The sequence below is a fragment of the Cephus cinctus genome, unplaced genomic scaffold (genome assembly GCF_000341935.2).
Source record: "Cephus cinctus unplaced genomic scaffold, Ccin1 Ccin1_scaffold0160, whole genome shotgun sequence".
NCBI classification, from domain to species: domain Eukaryota; kingdom Metazoa; phylum Arthropoda; class Insecta; order Hymenoptera; family Cephidae; genus Cephus; species Cephus cinctus.
Window position 1 is genome coordinate 3,065,859 of NW_014332886.1, and position 18,864 is coordinate 3,084,722.

At 37.8% G+C, this 18,864-nt stretch overlaps 3 protein-coding genes across 7 annotated transcripts in view; 2 read left to right on the top strand and 1 right to left on the bottom strand.

Annotated features, from left to right (window-relative positions):
• Positions 1-4,522, top strand: part of LOC107263652 (putative transcription factor SOX-15) — an 18,893-nt gene extending 14,371 nt beyond the window's left edge. Inside the window, exons 5-9 of the mRNA XM_015731097.2 lie at positions 1,073-1,295; positions 1,578-1,774; positions 2,089-2,303; positions 2,403-2,694; positions 2,765-4,522. Coding sequence (XP_015586583.1) covers positions 1,073-1,295; positions 1,578-1,774; positions 2,089-2,303; positions 2,403-2,694; positions 2,765-3,321 — 1,484 coding nt within the window. The 3' untranslated portion in view covers positions 3,322-4,522. The remainder of the gene's footprint in view (positions 1-1,072; positions 1,296-1,577; positions 1,775-2,088; positions 2,304-2,402; positions 2,695-2,764) is intronic.
• Positions 4,523-4,856: 334 nt separating this feature from the next.
• Positions 4,857-18,657, bottom strand: LOC107263655 (out at first protein). Of its 2 annotated transcripts, none has more exons than XM_025081114.1 (4): positions 18,460-18,657; positions 8,533-8,646; positions 8,126-8,444; positions 4,857-7,782 (listed from the first exon to the last, which is right to left on the bottom strand). In XM_025081114.1, the coding sequence occupies exons 1-4, from the start codon at positions 18,460-18,462 to the stop codon at positions 7,472-7,474; spliced, it is 747 nt and encodes a 248-aa protein (XP_024936882.1). In that variant the 5' UTR covers positions 18,463-18,657; the 3' UTR covers positions 4,857-7,471. The 2 variants fall into 2 exon arrangements, with proteins under 2 accessions (XP_024936882.1, XP_015586587.1); XM_015731101.2 differs by lacking the exon at positions 18,460-18,657 and adding an exon at positions 9,144-9,472.
• LOC107263796 (synaptotagmin 1) overlaps positions 12,878-18,864 on the top strand; it is a 14,877-nt gene continuing 8,890 nt past the window's right edge. For 3 of the 4 annotated variants that reach the window (XM_015731383.2, XM_015731382.2, XM_015731384.2), the window contains exon 1: positions 12,878-13,082. The gene's annotated coding sequence lies outside the window, so the exon portion shown is untranslated. Of the gene's footprint in view, positions 13,083-13,656; positions 13,838-18,864 lie in introns of those variants that run through there. The other variant, XM_015731385.2, reaches the window with a different exon arrangement.

Below are 18,864 nucleotides of genomic sequence, written 5' to 3' on the forward strand. Positions count from 1 at the left end.
TTGGGGGGGGGGGGATAGAAATTAATGAAGTCGTCCAGGCAGGACCAGTGGAGAAATTAAAGGGACACGCTAACCATTAGAATACTTAACGAGTGCGTCGCGGCGGTGAGCAATGCGCGGGTGTGATGATGAATCACGGGTAGAGAGTGTTCCACGGGAGAGCGCGCCCAGGAATATTAAATTAAATCTACTTAGCCGAAAAGTCGAGTCTGAGTGGAGGTGGTGGTAGTAGAAAGGGATGATGGTAAAAAGCATGAGTACGGGCATAGGGCGGGGGGGACAGGGAAAAAGAGATAGAAGGTGGATGACGAAGTGGAGGTCGGTTGAACGAGGACGGAGAAAGAGTTACAGTCACGTGGTTAGAGAAGGAAGAAACGAAGGCGACAAAAATTGTTGTAGGAGGAAAGGAAGGTGGAACTTTTTTTTTAAAAAGCCCCCTTTGGGTTAGCTCCTCTGGAGATGAAATACAAAATGAAATATGAAATAATGGTTCATGCCTGTGGCTGGCTGAAGGCACGGGCGCGGGCGCACCCATATCTACGCCCCCATGCCTATATGTACCTATACGGCGTACTCTGTGTATATATATATATATATATATGTGTATATATATATATATGTTTGTATGTATACCTATTCCATATACATCCGCCTCGCTTACTTTTTAGGTCTTGCGCTGAACATCTTACGTAGCGTTAACCCTTACCCTCCTAATGATATTCCGCTCTATCGTGTACTGGGTGTACCGAGTGGGCACAATGATGACGAAGTGCCAATCTTACGACTCATTCTGTCCGTTTCGTTTTTAACGCTTGGCTTTACGGCGATTCTCACTTTTATTATCTTTTTGATTGGACGTACACGAGTCAAAGGGTTTGCCAATATGGTAACCGAGCATCGAGTATATTCAGACTTGCAATACTCTCGTGCTTTTTTCCCTTTTTTTCATGCAAACGACGGTACGCTGGAACCAGGGTAAGACTGTCTGGGACATTTTTTAATGAATACGTGAAATTGTTTTCTTTTTTTTTTTTTAAATAAAATTCTTTCTCATTAAGATATTTATTTTTAGGTAAGAAATGGAGGGGTCTCACTCCTCAAGATAGAAGACCCTACGTGGAAGAGGCCGAGAGACTCAGGGTGATTCACATGCAGGAACACCCGAACTACAAGTACAGACCACGACGTAGGAAACATGCGAAAAGAGCCCCAGGGGCTCCCTCTTCGCCTCCCTCAGCGACAAACACCCCAGGCACTAGGTCCAATCCTGGCGGCGCTACGATTCATCATTCCATGTAAGTCATCGATACTCTCACTTACTTATATCGGGTAGGACCGAAACACGGGGCGGCAGCCAGAGTGAGGTTGCTGTTCCGTTAAAAGAAATGCCACTCGCATGCATCAGTCCGGACAGTACTCCTTAGAACGTGGCCTAATCATCGGGATGTCATTGAAGCGAACGATGGTAAATTAACGAACTCAAAAGAGACATGGAGAATTCAATAGAAAAGTCAGAACTTGTCCACGTCCTACGCAAGTCTATCTGGTTGTCCTATGTCTCCACATTTTGATCCAAGGTCCAAGATGGACAGCTACCAAGGCATACCACAGATCCCGTGGGGTGGCCACTCGCCGATCTCGTCCTTGTACCATCAGCAGCAACAGCAAAGCATCCAGGAGTACAAATCGGAGAATAATTCTCTCTACGGCAGTCCCTACACGCCCATCATCCACACGCCGGACATATCTCCCGTCGCCAGTCCGGAGCCGGATGGTAAGAATTTCTCCTTCGTGTATCCCTGCGTATTCCTCGAAGGACCGTGCAGCCCGGTAAACGCGCGCCGAAGGCATCTCGCCGCGTCTAATAAATTATACTGATGACATTTGAACTCGATTTCACGCACGGATATACCGGGGAGCTTATAATCCTATGACCCATTGATATGTGTAATGTACAGCAAACACCTGACTTCGTCGATGCGAGTTCGTCTCGTGACTTCAGTTTGTCCCGTTCTGTTAGCTTGCATTACTCCAATCGCTGCTACCACTCGATTATATTCTTAAGAAGGACTAATTATTCTATTAAAGCTGAGGGCACGCATCTTTCATCCACGCAACATCCTGACCCCGAGCGTGACCTGATGGAAGGTACCTCCAAGCACAGCGACATCAACGAGCAATCAAAACGCTACGGGTACATGAGTGGCGATAGCCAATTGCACGGTGGACACGTCGCCACGAGTATATCGTCCTGTCCAAACAGCAGCGGCGGTTACACGGACACTCTGACTTATAAGAAATCCGTGAGTACCCCATTGAGCGAACCACGCGCGAGACGGAATCAATTCCCATTCGTTACGCCGCTTAAAGACGTGCCTCTTCCTCTTCCGACTTTTATCCAGGTGAGTTACCTCAACTTCGAGAGGCAGAGTTCGAGCATAGCCGCCGTGGGTATAGCCAATGGTATGATGGTCTCCTGCAACAAGTTACGTTCCGGCTTCGACAACGTGGGCTCCGTTACCGGCACGTTTTACCCGCCTGTGGCATCTCCGCACGATCAATCGCTCCATTACACGACAGCCCAGTCCAATAAGGCTGCTAACTATTCGATGCAATCTGCCGTGGACAATAGTTACAATCCTTGCAATCGGCAACAATCGATTGGTATACGTGGATCGGCTGAAGGATGTTCTGGTTAGATTTATTCACTTCTAAATATACAAGCTTTTTTACACTCTCGAGTATATCCTTTTTATTCTTTTAGGAGTCTCTCATAGATATCAGATGTCTCATCACCAGGAGTACCAACCGGAAAGTGGTTCAGGACAGCAACAAGTCGTTCTATCTCATCTGGATCCAGGCATGACCGATGACGAGCAAGAACAGGCTCTACAGCTGGAAAAATACTTCAAGTATTCACATCCAACGAGTGTTCCTCACTCGAGTCTCACCTCCCAAAGTCTTCTGGACAGTAATCACAATTATGCGAGTGATTTGCGTTATTATGCTCCTCAACAGACACAGCTTGACCTATCGAACTCTCAGTGCATCGTCGACGAACAGAATAAGGAGAGCCAGTGTTCCGCTATTGGACATTCCATGGATCAGTATCATCAGAGTATGGATGTTTCTAAGTATCAAGAACAGCAGCAGCAGCAGCAGCAGCAACAGCAACAACATCAGCAACAACATCAGCAACAGCAGCAACAACAGCAGCAACAACATTCACAGCAATCACAGAACATGGAACAAGTCTCAAAAGCTGACGATGACTTCAGCGTCATTCTGGCTGATGTGCGCAAGACGTGTTACAGTAGTTAGTGCCTTCTAGGAACACGGTTATTGCGTAATGAATCATTTTTTATTCTTCCCTCCAAGGCTGTCACACCGCCGGCAAATTATTTGACTCCAATAAGAGATTACGCACGAGGATTACTTACTGCACCACTCTGCAGGAGATATACCTAACAATCTTATTACGATTCCCATTTCCATGGGAATATATCTATGGGTCTCCGGGTGCTTAAGGGTCGTTGACGAAAATTGACTCCGTAGGAGTTCCCGATGTGTGGGACGTCAACCTAGACGTACAAAGGGTTCTCAAAGAACTTCAGAGGGACACGTTATATATCTTCACGGTAGGGAGACACAACGTGCGAGGGTGGATTTTCTTTACCGTTACTTTCAATAAATGAAAACATCATTCTTCGTATATAGAAGTAAACTCTCGCATTCAGATCCGATCCACAACAGTTTCATAAACGGATGTAGTATACGCATAGTGACAGTTGGGCGAAGTAGCGAGATCAAAAGCGTACCTTAGTTTCTTACTTAAACTAAAAGTTTATCGTACATACGATCCCAGTTCGAATGTAAAATGCATTAAGCAACGAAACGTACGTAGTTGAGACGTGGTGTATGTGTTACGAACGTGAGGGTGTGCTAAATTATTATTATTATTATTATTATTATTATTATAATATTGTTATTATCGCTATAACTGTAATTCGGTGCTTAAAAGTAGCCGATGAAAATAATTGTATATTGTTCTCGTTTCCGTCTACCCTCATTTTTATTATTAACGTGAATTCATGGCACTTCCGTTAAGCTGATTGTTTTGGGCGCTATGATTTATTTTAATGACGATCCGGTCGTCAAAAAATGAAATTCCGTTTATAACGATTGAGTTTTAGCTTGACGAACTTTTATCTTAGGATTCTCGTCGATGCCGATCGGCATCGCACGTGGCATTAAGATTTACACTTGTAAAATCCGCGCAAAGTGAACGAGAGTGGTAACTTGGGACTTTCAAGAAAAAAAAAGAACAGCCAATCGTGAAACGATTGGATCCATTGAATCTTCATGCCACGTTACGCACGAATTAGCGCTTAAGGAAATAGCTGAAGAAAAAAAGTCTAGACAAAGAATCAGACGCGGCGCTCGATTAAACGATCGCAGAGCACGAGAAAGGCGTAGATATAAAATGTATTATCAAAAATAAAAGAGAATATTTTTCACCAAAGGGCGCGCAGTCGGCTGTCAATTTTTTTTTATTGTTAAAAAAGAACAGCGCCAAGGAAATAGGACAATTAGGATATGATTATAAATTATATACAGAAAGGATTCTGGCAGTGGATTACAGTCAAATAGAGATGCACCTTTTGCTTAATCTTTTTATTAAATATATATAAAAAATATGTATATAGTTACAACGTCATTGTGTAAAGCACAAATCATACATGGTGTTACGTTCGATAAATTATAGTCCTGTCCAAAATTCGTAGAAGCTATAATAAAGAAGCAACACCTTCTGGTTTCACTTATTTCCCACGACGCAACCCCTTCCCTCCCCCCCTTCCTACACCCACCATCCACGAAGTACATTTTCGATAACAAAACGTCAATGTGGTCAGTTGATTTTTTAATCTTCCCCCACCACCCTTATAATTGTTTTTTCGGATCGCCATAAAAACGTGTACCGCTATAGGCGCTCAATGACCTAAACTTCCTTTTTTATTTTCCTCAAAAAAGCTTGAAAGATGGATGGCCAGTGGCAGATTCGACAACTGTCACGCTATGTTACATATTATGTATCTGCCAATATTTTTCTTCTAATATGTGTGTATATATATATGTCATGTCCTTAAAATATTCTTATCATTGAAATCATTAATTACTATTACTATTGTGTAAAATGTTTTGCTCGTGAGTATCTTACATATACATAGATATTGCTATATTTCTATACGTTACTCGTTTATAGTCTGTATTTTGAATTATCGTATCTTTCATACGTCGTATTGACTTGTATGAGTATTTCTTTTTTTCATCGACGACACGTCATTTTAATGACGTCAGCGTGTCGGTTTCAAACTAAGTTTAAAGAAGCGTCGTTAAATATTGGAAAATCGCGACATGAACGATCTGCCGTGGACCTAGATACCTTGGAAGTTGTGAAAATACGCATAATTTATATACGTATGTACAGTCCGTGCAAGATCATCAGAACTATAGAAGTTCGTATAATTTTGTGTCATGTTAATTGGCATAGTATAATTTTATATTAGTCTAACGTATTATTCTTTATTGCACTGACTGTCGGTTTGCTCGTTCTTAGTTCATTTTCTTTCCGACAGGGAGCACGTAAAGCACGAATAAATATCAGAAGCTGTCTGCATGAACGTTTTTCTAATTAGCAAGGATATCAGTGCGGTTCGTTGATATTTTAGCATCGAATGGACAGATTTCGCAGTCTTTCTTTATATTTTAAAAAGTCCCTCTCCAAGAGAGTCGGCGCTCTTCTCGTGGACGCATCGAATGACAAGAATAAGAGAATAATCAATATAATAAGTAATTATCTAGAGTAGCATTTACGATGAATTTTGTTATTTCAAACTCGTCCGCAATTAAGGGACGAATAAAATAGTTGCGCTTTTCTTTGTTTAATTATATACTGTACATGTTCATTACGTTTTTGCAAAAATTGAATTATACGTATATACAGATGGGCAGTAAACAAAAATTTTCAAATTTCTGCCCGCCGCTTCGCGCAATCATTAATTAACGTTTCTTCTGATTTAATTATTTTTGCACATTATTTACAATTGCTACTTAAGATTAGAAATATTACATGTATGTATACGCGTGTGTGGCAGCTTCTCGAGTCACGTGTAAAATTAGCTAGAAATGTACGATACCGTACAGTAATTATTATCTTATAATGCGTTCAATGTTGGAGTGGATTATAGGTATGGGATTCTTCTTAATTTTCTATCTCTTCTTTTATGTTCCCAATTAAAAATGTGAGTTTGATATAACATGCAAATTGAACGCATTATAATCTGGACGTTTCGAATGAACGATAAGTAACGCATTGTTCTTGGTTATGTTTTTTTATCTTTATATAATACGTGTAAGGAATCGTATGTATATTCGTGGCTCTGTTAATCTTGTATGGAATGTTTACCATCCGATAAATGTCCAGGCAAGATGTAGCTTAGGAATGTAAATACAAAGAGTGGGAATGACAGAGATAGATTAGCTAATTCTATGTTACGTTGAAAAAAATTCAAAATACATTGATTACAAGACACTTTTGAGAGAGCTTACGCTGTTAACCTAGAAAATGTAAATTTTTAAATATCGGACTAGAAATATGGGGAAAATTATAATTTTAAAGTAATACTTAAGTTTTTGGTGGAATGTGTTTTTGTTATTTTGATCGCTATATACGCGTAGATGCTTTTCTTTTCGCGAAAATGACATTGCGTTACGAATGCGTTCATTCGAAGCGAATTCGTACATTGAACAAACTTCTTTTTTGAATGTTGGAAAATTGTTTCGTTTTTTCAATTTTTTTGTAATTACCAAAGGTTTGAAGTTTTCCAACTTTTTTACCATCCTTACATTGTTACGGTAACGTGTACTTGTAAGGAAAAAGTGCTGTGAGTGAATTCAAGTATTGCATCATCGATATCTCATCCTCATAGGATTATTTTTATGATCCCTTAAATGAGGTTTCGTTAGACAACATTTAATGTTTTAATTTATTTCAACAAACGCAGAAAATAAACACTCTTGGATCTTCCCGCTGAGACGATATCGGATATAAGCGGATGATACTGACTTACTGTTATTCCAATTAGAATTGTTATCGGAATTCTATCTAGGCATTTGATATACGCCTGAACACGTTATCCAAGAATAATCAGCACTTTTTCACATTTTCATCCATTTAATTCACACTAAATCTGGGAGTATACGCGTATCAATGGTACAAGTAAATATTGTTAAATTTTGTATGCATATGCTACCTGTACACATAACAAATCATATGCTAAAGTTTATCATAGAATTACTGTAGGATTCTAATGTGAACAGTGTATTTTGTAGATTTAGTGTGAAGGAGGGATTATTTGTCCTATCGTCAAGAATAGTTTAAAAAAAGCTATGCTTATCGCGATCTGATGTGTCATTCGTCCCAAAGACAGTTCTGTTTCATTTTCGAGTAGTATGAAAATATGAAGCACTTCTTGCACGTTTTAATGCCGCAGCGGTAAGTGTTTGCTACTTTCTTACCGTCGCTTTTTCCTTTGCAAAATTTTAAACCACATGGGTACCAACCTATACATAATTCTAACGAGCACGTGCATGGTGCCCATAAATTTGAAGTATCCGCGCATTTTGTTACTGACGGTAACTTTGTGTCATTACTGGTTTGTTGACTTACCGAAATCGTGGTGAAGTTTTTCACTGCGGCCGTAAGTGCTGCTTCGGATGAACCTTAATGGGCAAATTGAAGAATTCATGATTATTTTATGTATAAAATTGCAAGAATCTTCGGAACAAAATGGATTTTTCATAAGAGATCAATGTCGAGGGAATTGAATCGGGGACGATTGAGATAATACTACGTAAATTATGGTGTATAATTGAGGTATCAATTATGTATGAAATATTTTCAATTACTGGATATCTGTTAAGTTACTAATGTTCCATTATTTTACGTACGAAAGACAGTTGTTTTTATAATGTAAAATCGTAAAGGGGTTTAAACAGAGTATGTTTTCGTCTAAGTAAAGTAGAACTATTATTAAGTTTCTTCTAAATATTTGGAATGACTCACCAGCTCTCTGGATCCACTGTTTTAGATCCTCGTTTCTTGTATATGTTGAATCTGCAGCCTCGGCACATAGTATAGCTACTTGATTTGAAATTATTTTGGACTGTGAAATATCTAGGAACAAGTCCATTGTATAATTAGAATGACCCCTGTCTTCCTCGGCAATACGAATTGTGCCTGGATTCTTTTGTCGAAGTTTGGACATTGCATCAGAAGATATAAAGTCCGTTTTATAAAAGTGATTAACAAAGCACATTACTTGATATTGGTTTTGTCCTCGTTCTTCTTCACCCAGAACTAAAGCTTTTATAACTTGCACTTCCTAAAATAAAGACATACAACTTGATTAAAAGAGTTCACATAGTTATGTCAATATACTTTGCATAAGAATTTCACCATCCTTTACTTACATTTCTAAAGTCTATAAGTTGAGTAACTAGGGTTCCATCAGAACGCTGGAATTCCAAAGTAATCATATCCTCAGTAACATTTGATGAAATTGTTTCTAAAAGGATATCACCACCCTGTAATTATAGAATAAAAGTATTATATATGTTCTACTTCTGAAAGGTGTATTATGCATTTTCAAAGCATCGATGAAAAATTCTCTATGTACATCTGGAGTTCATGAATTTACAAATATGAACAATCGATAATCCTATATTGAAAATAGACAATTTCATTTAGAAAATGAATATTATAAATTTATCAGAATCTCCCCTGTATGAAACTTCATTCAAAACAGTTGACAGTTAGAGGAAGACTATTAGGTAATTAGAGATGCATATTATGAAATTCAATCATAATTAAGAATCGATTATTCAATCCATACGACAAGAATTATATCACACGAATTTGAAAAGATTCGCTTCTTATCTCATTCTAGGTTAGTCTGTACTAACTACACAATTTTTTCTAACAAAATAGAAAAATAATTCACGTTTTAATATTTTCATAATACACTATCTTGGACTTTAACTAAGTCAGTCGTGGATCAAAGTTCTATATAAAATTAATTTACCTGATTTTTGACGTTTATAAGCAAATGGGTTGTACAGATACCGCATAGATATTGCAACACCACACATATCACGAAAATCCCGTTGTTTTTTCTCATTTTTGCATAACTTTAAGGGTCAATCGAGAAGAAAAACTGCTTGAATTCGCGAAAAAACACTGAAAATAACTTAATAGGCGGATCGCATTATCACCGTTCACATTGTTGTGAACAGAGATGAGTAGGGAGATGTACAACCAGAGATGAGTGGGGAGATGCACAACGCTACGGTTTTAGGCGATACCAAAAGCATGGCGCTAAACCGTAGTGGCGAGTCCAGGAGTAGGATTTTGTGATTATCGCCTTCGTCGATAAGGCATATCCCACCGTAGCCGAGCTGAACGTGATCACGAACGTGTAGCCTGACCGGCAGAGGTTCTCCGCAATTTACCGCTGGTTTCCAGAGCAACCCTTGGAACAAGGCCGCTCGTCAGATATTGCCTAAACATTTTTTTTTGTAATCTTAAATTCGAGTGCACAGTGTAAGTTCGATAAGATTTACTAAGACAAAAGCCAGCACCTCATGCCTGCCTGAATTAAGGAGTGCAGCGATGCGGTGCTAGCTTCCAGCATTATTTAACAATAGTTCCAAGCGGAACTATAGTCCCAACATTGAGTACCTACTAAAGAGAACTATCCCGGAACTATTTGAAACACAATCTGAAAAAAACACTGAAAGTCAACTCCTTATGCATACCTGCACTGAAGCGTATGGTGCAACTAGTATCCTTAAGGTATTACTACGGACCGAAAAATAACAAAATTTTCAATGTAAGATTTGAACAATCCAGCCTCAACTTTTGAACTGGTACAGTTCACTCACACACACGCCCATCCCTGCATCGATAGGCACACACTAATGTACATTGGATGTAGTGTATACGTATATACACACAATACAGTTTCAAACGCAATGTTGCCGTGACGCTCTTTTGTCTAGCCGTAGTACGAGAGATTTCGTAATAAATATCGAACTTCTTTCATGTCTATCAATAAATCCTATGAGTAAAAAGTTCTGACTAAAAATCTAAAAAATTCCTAATTTTTTCCTTTGCCATATACTAGTTTTTCATCGGAATTACGCGGACGAGTCAAATGCAATAAAAAAAAACCATGCGCGTTTTATTGGCCAGGTATAGGGAATACGTGTTACGTGTTAAACGTAAAACAAATTTCAGCTCGATTACACGGTTTTGAGTTTACCGTAGTAATACCTTAATGGGTATTTTACCGATGTTACGTAACAGAACTATTGTTAAAACCTATCAGGAACTATAGAACTCCTCGAGAACTATTGAAAAAGCCTACTGTTGAATCATTTTTAAGAAATTTTTAAAAAATGCGGTGCTGGAGCTACACACTCGTGTATCACCTCAATTTTTGAACAATGTTTCATCAATAAGCTTTTTCAATGCTCTTTCGAATGGGAAATTCTACTTCAGGTCTCGCCGCTGGGATTCAGCGCCATGTTTTTGGTATCGTCTAAAATCGTAGCGTTGTGCAAGTCCCTACTCATCTCTGGTTGTGAACACGATCTTGTGTACTGGACTGGGCACTTCCCTACCCTCACCACGTTCTAGCTTGTAATCGCTATTGTGGCCTGTTTTGCCCGCAAGCGCTAGTGTCGAAGAAGCCTGCTGACCGTGGATGCTACTGACCTGCTGACATAGCGCAGCTAGGAGGTGCTAGGCTCTTTCAACACTAACGCCTTTTCCGGCAGTGGCTACTGTATCGTCACGCGTTTTTCGCCTAAGTGCCCAGATCTGTATACAAAACCTTGATTTTGAACTACACATTGCATGTTGAATTCAGAATAGAGACGGGACACTGTACTGCAGCAAGTTACAGAAAGGCAGCAACACTTGATATTTACGAATTACTATATACTATTGATAATAGAAAACTGCAGATTTTTTCAGAAAAATTAGCAGATTACAAAATTCTGAACATTGTAATTAGATAAAAATTCGATTTTGGTATTCATTGACAGGTAACGAACTCTAGTATGAAGCTTTTAAACTAAAATGAGAATTCAATAACTTTGATCTTCAATTTCATTTTCCTCACAGAGACACGCCCTACGTATATTAATTTTTCTTAAGTTTGTTAAACCAATCTCGTATATTTTAATATATACAAAATCTGTAATTTATATACAAATCTTGTAAGAGATTGTTGTTCTGTAGGAAATAACGTGACATTCTGAATTTGGATAACAGATCTATTTTCTTGATCGACGGAGTTAGGTTGATTGATTCAGAGGTTTCCAAAATAATCCAAAAACGGAGCCACATGAAAACTGTGTGAATATGATTGATCTATATAATATTTAGTTTATGATATAAGTATAGGATTTCAATGTCAATGCCTGCATATATGTTTATTCTCATGACGATAAATCCATAAAAAATTCTAGCAAGAAAGAAGTTTCTTTGAACTCCCAGTAGTAATTTCCTCATTAAAATATAGAGTTTTTGTAATATAGTTTACTTAAGGATTCAAAACAAGATTCAAAACGAGTTAAATCGAGTGTTCTTGAATTTCAAGCTCATCTAAGGGCTGAAATAGATGAACTGCAAAAAGTCTTTAACGTCCACAAAAACTTGAGCAAAAAAAGGTATCGCAAGAAGCTGAATTAACACTAAAATACGTTTTAAAGTATCTCCATTGATCTTGTAACCTTATCGATTTTCACCATTTACGGTTGTCAATCTAAAATTAAGAATTCTCTAACAAATTAAAAATAATCGAGTGAATGTAAGGCTGTCACTATCATATTTCACACTAGTTTAATCAACGATCCTTTATAAAAATTGACTTATCTCAGAAGCACCCAACTACTCTTTCGAAAGTTTCGAAAGTTTGAAAATAATTGATGAACGACTATTAACTATTCTCCACATTTACATAGCACAGGCTTCCGTTACGTCAGAGAGTTTCTTAGAGAATCCATGTCTGCAAGACTCATGGATAAAATGACAAAAGAGAAATGTATATATCCATCAAAAACGCTTCGTCACCGAGGCCAAATTATCTGCGGCCTGGTTTATCTTAAAACTGTCTCTATTTAAACGAGTGCATAAGATTTCCAGAAATCCATCACAATTATACAGTAACGCGACCATAAAAAGAAATCATTTGAAAACTACCTGAAAAATCACAAGTCAAACATATCATAACTCAAAAATATTTTAGTAATTAATTATAATCAAGGATAAACTATCCAACCCGACAGGCTGTAACATTAAGGGTCACCCTTTTCCATGAAGGCATATACATAAATACATATTCACATGGTCATATATACGTATATTCATCCCTGAGAACTTCAATCCCACGCATTAGAAACTGCGTACTCATTCCAGTAATGATTCTCATCATTATCTATCTCTAAGCACAACCAAAGTCAACGTGAACCGACAACAACCGATAGAAGATAATTTTCAATCAAATTCAAGGATCCAAGGTAATATTGGTTCAGGCTAAATAATTCGAAAATGTTCGAACTGTAAATGAAAATAATATCTCTTTCGAATCAGTAGGAAATCATATGCTGGAATCGCGGCCAATAGAGGTCGACAATGATTCCGTCGATCGTCATGTTGATCTCGTACGTTTATCGACGACGTACCTCCTGCTCGGGGGTGGCTCGTCGATGGAGGAAAACGTAACGTGTTTTATCGATTCGTCGTGTCGGCCATGTTCATTCCACTTCGGTCAGGCGCACTCGGTTCCTCCCTGAGACTGTGCCACGGATAGATTTTCCGCCGTCTACACCGTCGAGTATATCGTAGGGTGTAACAATGTACTTATAAAACGAACTGTGTTTCTTCATTCGAATTTAAACGTTTACGACTGTCATCGGACGATTCGCCAACAGGCAGAGGAATAAGCTTCGCTAGCGTGAGTAAATATTTTTATCGTATTAATCCAAAGGAGGGTTAAAGCCGTTGTAGATTTTCCTAACTGCCTGTCGAGAGAGTCTGCTACGACTTTTCTTTCATTATTAATATTAATATCTCTTTGATCCTACTGTTACATTACTTTTTCACTTGTTCCTTTACGGTTAGTGCTCAGTGAAATTTGACATATTTCATAATCTGCATGCCAGTAGTAATCTAATGATATTTCGTCTGTGTAAATTCCGATGGGAAATATGCCGTTACGTCACTCCGGGGTTTTAGACTGCATTTACATCGCAGAGGGAAGCGTTCAGGAATTTTATCGTAAGGTTATCTAAGATACTTTTATGAAGAGTCACTCAGTAGTAAATATTTTCAGGATTATTTAATCCGTATGTATTCGTATCGTTCCTACGGGTTTCCGGGATATTGTGGTGTCGAATAGAAAATCTTTGTTTCCTTCGGTGTTTTGCTTGTCATAAATCTCCAAGGCTTTCTCAGTCGTAACTCGGTAAAGAATAATAGTGAGTGATCAGAACAGGCTATCTCAGTAGTCACTTGACAGGTAGGTGTCGTATCGTTTTGACGCGATAGCCAGATGAAGGGCTTTCTCTGGCTCGATTGGCCGGGCACTTCAGGAATGATCGAAGCCAGGATGTCCTTGAGGAGGATTTGGGCCAGTCGATAGTCGAATTACCGGAATGTTTTATCTCTTATCACTCTGGCAAAGGACTATTCGTAATCATCTTAAAGAAGGTATTAAAGCTCCCTGAATACTTATAACATGGTGAATTAACATTCCCAAGGGATTCATTCGAGTGTGCGATGGGGTCATTCAATCGAATGATTTAGGGTCAGTGGTACGGTTGCGTCACGCGATATATCCTTTCAACTTTTTCATCCTACCCTTTCATTCACTCGTCTTGACCTTAGGGAGTCGTGTAAGTAATTCTTGAATATTGAATATCATTGTCGTGTGTTGTCGTCGAAATACGATGTCAAATGTGTCATAAATATTTCTTAACGCATTATCTGTCGCAGCAACGTTATCGAGATTAAAGTCGCGAAATTTTAACCTCGAGTCTGTCCATTTTTCCTATAAAACCTTCGGTAATTGCTTGAATCTGCGGGTCGCCGCCATTTTGACCTGATTTAGATATACACGAGACAGACGAATCTTTTAATTTCGTAATTTTTACTAGAATTTGGGTCGGTTTCAATTCTTATTGTTAAACTAATGTACTGTTTTAGGCAGAAATGTTATAATACATATGTATTTACTGGGAGCTATCAAATCTGTTTTAGAACCCCAGATCCAATATATCAAGTACGTGTATAATACGGACTCACACGTGTTACATGAAAAAAAAAAACAGGATTTTTATAAACTCGTGTTTAAAAACATTTTACACAAAACGAAATGACTGTTATCCTTGTAGCTGCGCAGTTGATCAGTAAAATTTCTTCTTGCCGATATTCCATGAAATTCACGGATACAAAATAGTAATTGAGACTAATGGAAAACGGGTTAATCGATCCACTAATAATTATGCAAAATAATTAATTGGCAGTTTAACAGCAGATTTAATTAAAGGACGTAATCCGCTACTACAAAATCTACTTTTTATCTAAAAAAAAATGTATGATAAACGACATTAATATTATTTACTATCTATTAATAACATTAATTCGTATATAGCTATAATCAATAATGTATTCATACAGCTATGATTAATGTACTATGATTATGATGAACAACACAAAAATTAATACCGGTATGAAATTAATGACAGTGTATAATTTTATAGTAAATAACAAAATTGAATTACGTTGACGTTACTTATCTTTCTAATTTTTTTTAAGTATTTTTTTTATCAAAAAAGGATGCTTATGAGCACAGTATTACGGGATTTGATCCCGACTCGCAATATGTAAATATGTTATAATATAGTGACAGTGACGTAGTCATCGCGTGGTTACACGACACCCCATGCTTAACAACAGTGTTTTATCTGTGTACAAGATAAAGTTTAAATCAGATCCTCGCTATTAATGCGGAAGTTTGAAATAAAAGTTAAAAAAAAAGTTAAATAAATATTTCACTTAGTTGCTATAACGCGTATGAAAAATGGGCAAGCTTTCAATTTAATTGACGGGAGCTCACTCTCCAAAAAGGATTGTCCTTTTTCTTTCAGTCATATAAAATCCCTTTTATTCGACGGGAGGAAAGGATTCAATTGTTTCCTGCGATTGTTACTCGAGCAGAGTTCAAAAGATATATTTAGAACAGAAGGACCAAAGAATTTCAAGCTCGTCCTTCTGCAAGGACTCAGAGGACCTTTAATCAAGAGGATTTTGATTATCCAGACAATCCCTTTTTTTTAACAGTGGGTTTTTCATTTTTAATATATTACATATTACGTGCATCCAAAGAGACCATTGATTCACTCCATGTATTTGGCATGTCTTTCAATTGGTGGAAAATAATAAAAAATATGGCAAGAGTTAAAGTTCCCCATTGACGAAGAAGGTATGGGCCGGAAGACTTGAATGGCTCTAAAAATAGGGGTTACCTCCTTGTCATACTAAGATCTTCATCTTATTGATAATTTAATCGAGAATCAAGAAAAGTGGGTCGAATTTAGCTGTATGATTAAAAAAATTTTCAATCAATAATTAACGAGCTATCTGATATCGTATAATTTAATTTCTCTTTTTCATATTAATCCTCTAGCATGATCAGGTTATTTAACTTACATTTTCGTACAATTACAGACTCTTCAGAAGTTCCTAATTTTTTTTTCTCATTTCACCTTTTTCCATTAACCTCATTTTTACTCCCCAGTCCCGTTTTGTCCTCCACGGTGTCGATCTCTATGCACTACCTATTGCTGTCGATATCGATTCTGAATTCTCTGAAGAACCTGGAATATTATGATATTTCGATTTACCCGTCAATTAGCTTCTCGGACTTGGATACTTTTTAGATGGTTTAATTAGCACAGTCTGCTCTGTACTATATATATCTATAGAGTATATACGATACTGATATAGTGCAAACAGCGCTAGTCAATTTGTAGACAATGTAAAAGAATCGATTGGTTTTATTGTGTATCCGATACTTTTAGAGCTGCACTATACGCGCTGTCTACTAGCTTACTATATTTATCAAGTTGGCACGTATCCTGCGGGTTATCACGATAGTTATTTTGTATTACGGATTAATTTTGTTTTTTACACCTGACAAAGCGATGAGAGCGTTAGATAACAGCTCATTGAGAAACTTTTCAAGGGGATGTAACGAAAGTTCATTCTCAAGGGATACTCGACATTTAGTTTGCACCGAACAAGTCGTGAATTTGACACATATGTAAATTCAATGGGGCGGTTTTTTTTTTATCGAGTTCTTCTATTTACTGTATATTTACTGTGTACTCCAAACGAGTGTTGGGTCGGTTATATCGTATTTGCCTTTTACTTTCATTATTGATCAATGAGAACCAGCCTTACTTCTTTGAACTCCCATCTAACCTGGCAGAGTAGCACCACCCTGTCACTGCAGGGATTCGGAGCAATGGCGTAGGCGAATATAATTTTGAAAAATTATTTTTCACCCGTTACATTGATACTTATTATTATATTGTATTACGTAATCGATAACCGTTCGGATGACAAATTATTGCCGGATGCTGTGCTTTTATAAAAAAAATTTATATATAAAAATATAAAATGTGTAGGCGTCCCGACGCTAGGTTAACTATGCAAATAACACGGGCAGTATCAAAGCGATGCTCGAACGTAAAAGATGGAGTAATTTTCCAAGAAGAAAATGTCTTGACGCTTTCGACACGAGGCCGATCCGAAAGAATTTTAGTAAAATACTTGAAAAAGGTCAAAGTAACGAAATTATCAAATTTTCATACTTGACTTTTGAGCCTAAAAGAATGGACGAACGGAGATTTAAATTTTGAGAAATTAATAATTACGGCAATTGCCTCCAGGCCATATTATCTTGATGGCGTAAACCCTTTCATATTTCATATTTCATCGAATTTCCGGAAATGGAGTCGACGGAAGCTTTTAGACCCTGTTATTAGGGCAAAGTGTCTATTTCGGATCAGGTTCTGATTCCGTTCGAAAATTCCTCCCAAGCCGACTTCATCATTATCAAAAATTTTTACCAAATACGTTCACGAGTGACGCAGTCGGCTCAGAAGACATTTGACATTTTTCAATCCGAATTAGAAGCCAATCCGAAATAGCCACCTTATATTCCAGATAATCCAGAAAAAAGAATTGATTAAATCTTACGAGCTTATCTTCATTACAATTATAACCACTGTACGCTGTATCATAAGGAAAAAGTTATATTTGACGTATCCCTTAACTTTCCTTATCTTTCAAAGCTTTCCGATCATCATAAAGCATTGACATTAATGACGTATATAGGTGTGACGTCACGGAGCACCGAACAGTAATGACAAACATTACTTACTGTTCTCACCTATTATGAATATGCATTAGGTAGTCAAGCAGCTGGTGTTACTCGACGAAACAGGGGTAGGAAATAATTCTTGCAAATTAATTACAAACCCACTCTTCAATTACAAGATAAACACCCCATTCACGGCTCAATTAATACCATGGTATTACAAAAGGGCGTATTACCAATCTAATTGTAAGCGATCAAAAGATACCCGACTATACCGAAATCCTCGAATAACCCAAGTGCTACGGATTAAATAAATTTTTTTTTTTCCTTACAATTAAAATACAATTAAATCTTAATTTATTCGCAGGATTGACGAACGATCTTAGCAATATATTCAAGGGAATTTTGATATCAAAACTTTGCGAGGTACCATCGTGAAGAGATTGCTGTAAACAGTTGGAAAGTTTAGCCAGACTTTGGTAAACGCGGAGTGACGAAATTCGAGCCATTGAAACAATAAGAGCTTAAGACTGGAAGTAGTAAACCCCTATCAACGTCAGCCCTCTCGTTTATATCCGAGCCATAAGTACTCTTAGGCCCGGAGTTTTCCTTTCATCCAATTCTTCTGAAGGTCGAGGAAGGGGCTTTCCCATGCTTCGAACAAATTTCTCTAGGCTCGTACCGATGCGTCTGCACGTACCATGAGTATATCTACTCCATATACATATAGCTACATACTACAGTAAGTGTAAGAAGTAGAGCACGCTGGATTCTGTTCAGACTTGGGAAGACCCTCGGGTTAAGTATTCAACCCTGATACTAAGATAAGGCGAACCCCATTGATACGGTACGATTGATTTATTGTCATTCGATCGTATACGCGGCGGATTATTAATTGATAGTACGATTAATTAATAAAACAGAGTTAATTGAATAAATTACTAACCATTTACTGTTATCTCGCATGTATTCGTATACAATCCGTGGCCGGAACTTTTCCTTGTATATTAGGTAACAGTACTTGATGTACCGACAGAGGCACTGTTTCGTGTAATGTAAAGTCTATAGGTATAGTTAAATGTATTTATATGTCAACAATACGCGAAAGACGAGGTAACAACGTTCGAACGACGTGACGTACTGCTCGAGGCAAAAGCGTTAAGAGTGGAGAAGTACGGTGGGGTAATACGATAAGAATATCTTGTAACGATAAAGAGGAAGAAGAGAAGGGAGTGCGAGGAAGTAATAGAGAACAGCTAGAGAGAGAAAGATAGACTGATTCTCTAATTATATTTTCTTGTTTATCGAGAGGGGAGAGAGGGAGAGAGAGAGAGAGAGAGAGAGAGAGAGA

Coding starts and splice junctions, on each gene's coding strand:
- LOC107263655 (XM_015731101.2), bottom strand. CDS start 9,239: ATGAGAAAAAACAACGGGATTTTCGTGATATGTGTGGTGTTGCAATAT. Junction 8,647..9,143: donor TTATAAACGTCAAAAATCAG/GTAAATTAATTT, acceptor CTATAATTACAG/GGTGGTGATATCCTTTTAGA. Junction 8,445..8,532: donor AACTTATAGACTTTAGAAAT/GTAAGTAAAGGA, acceptor TCTTTATTTTAG/GAAGTGCAAGTTATAAAAGC.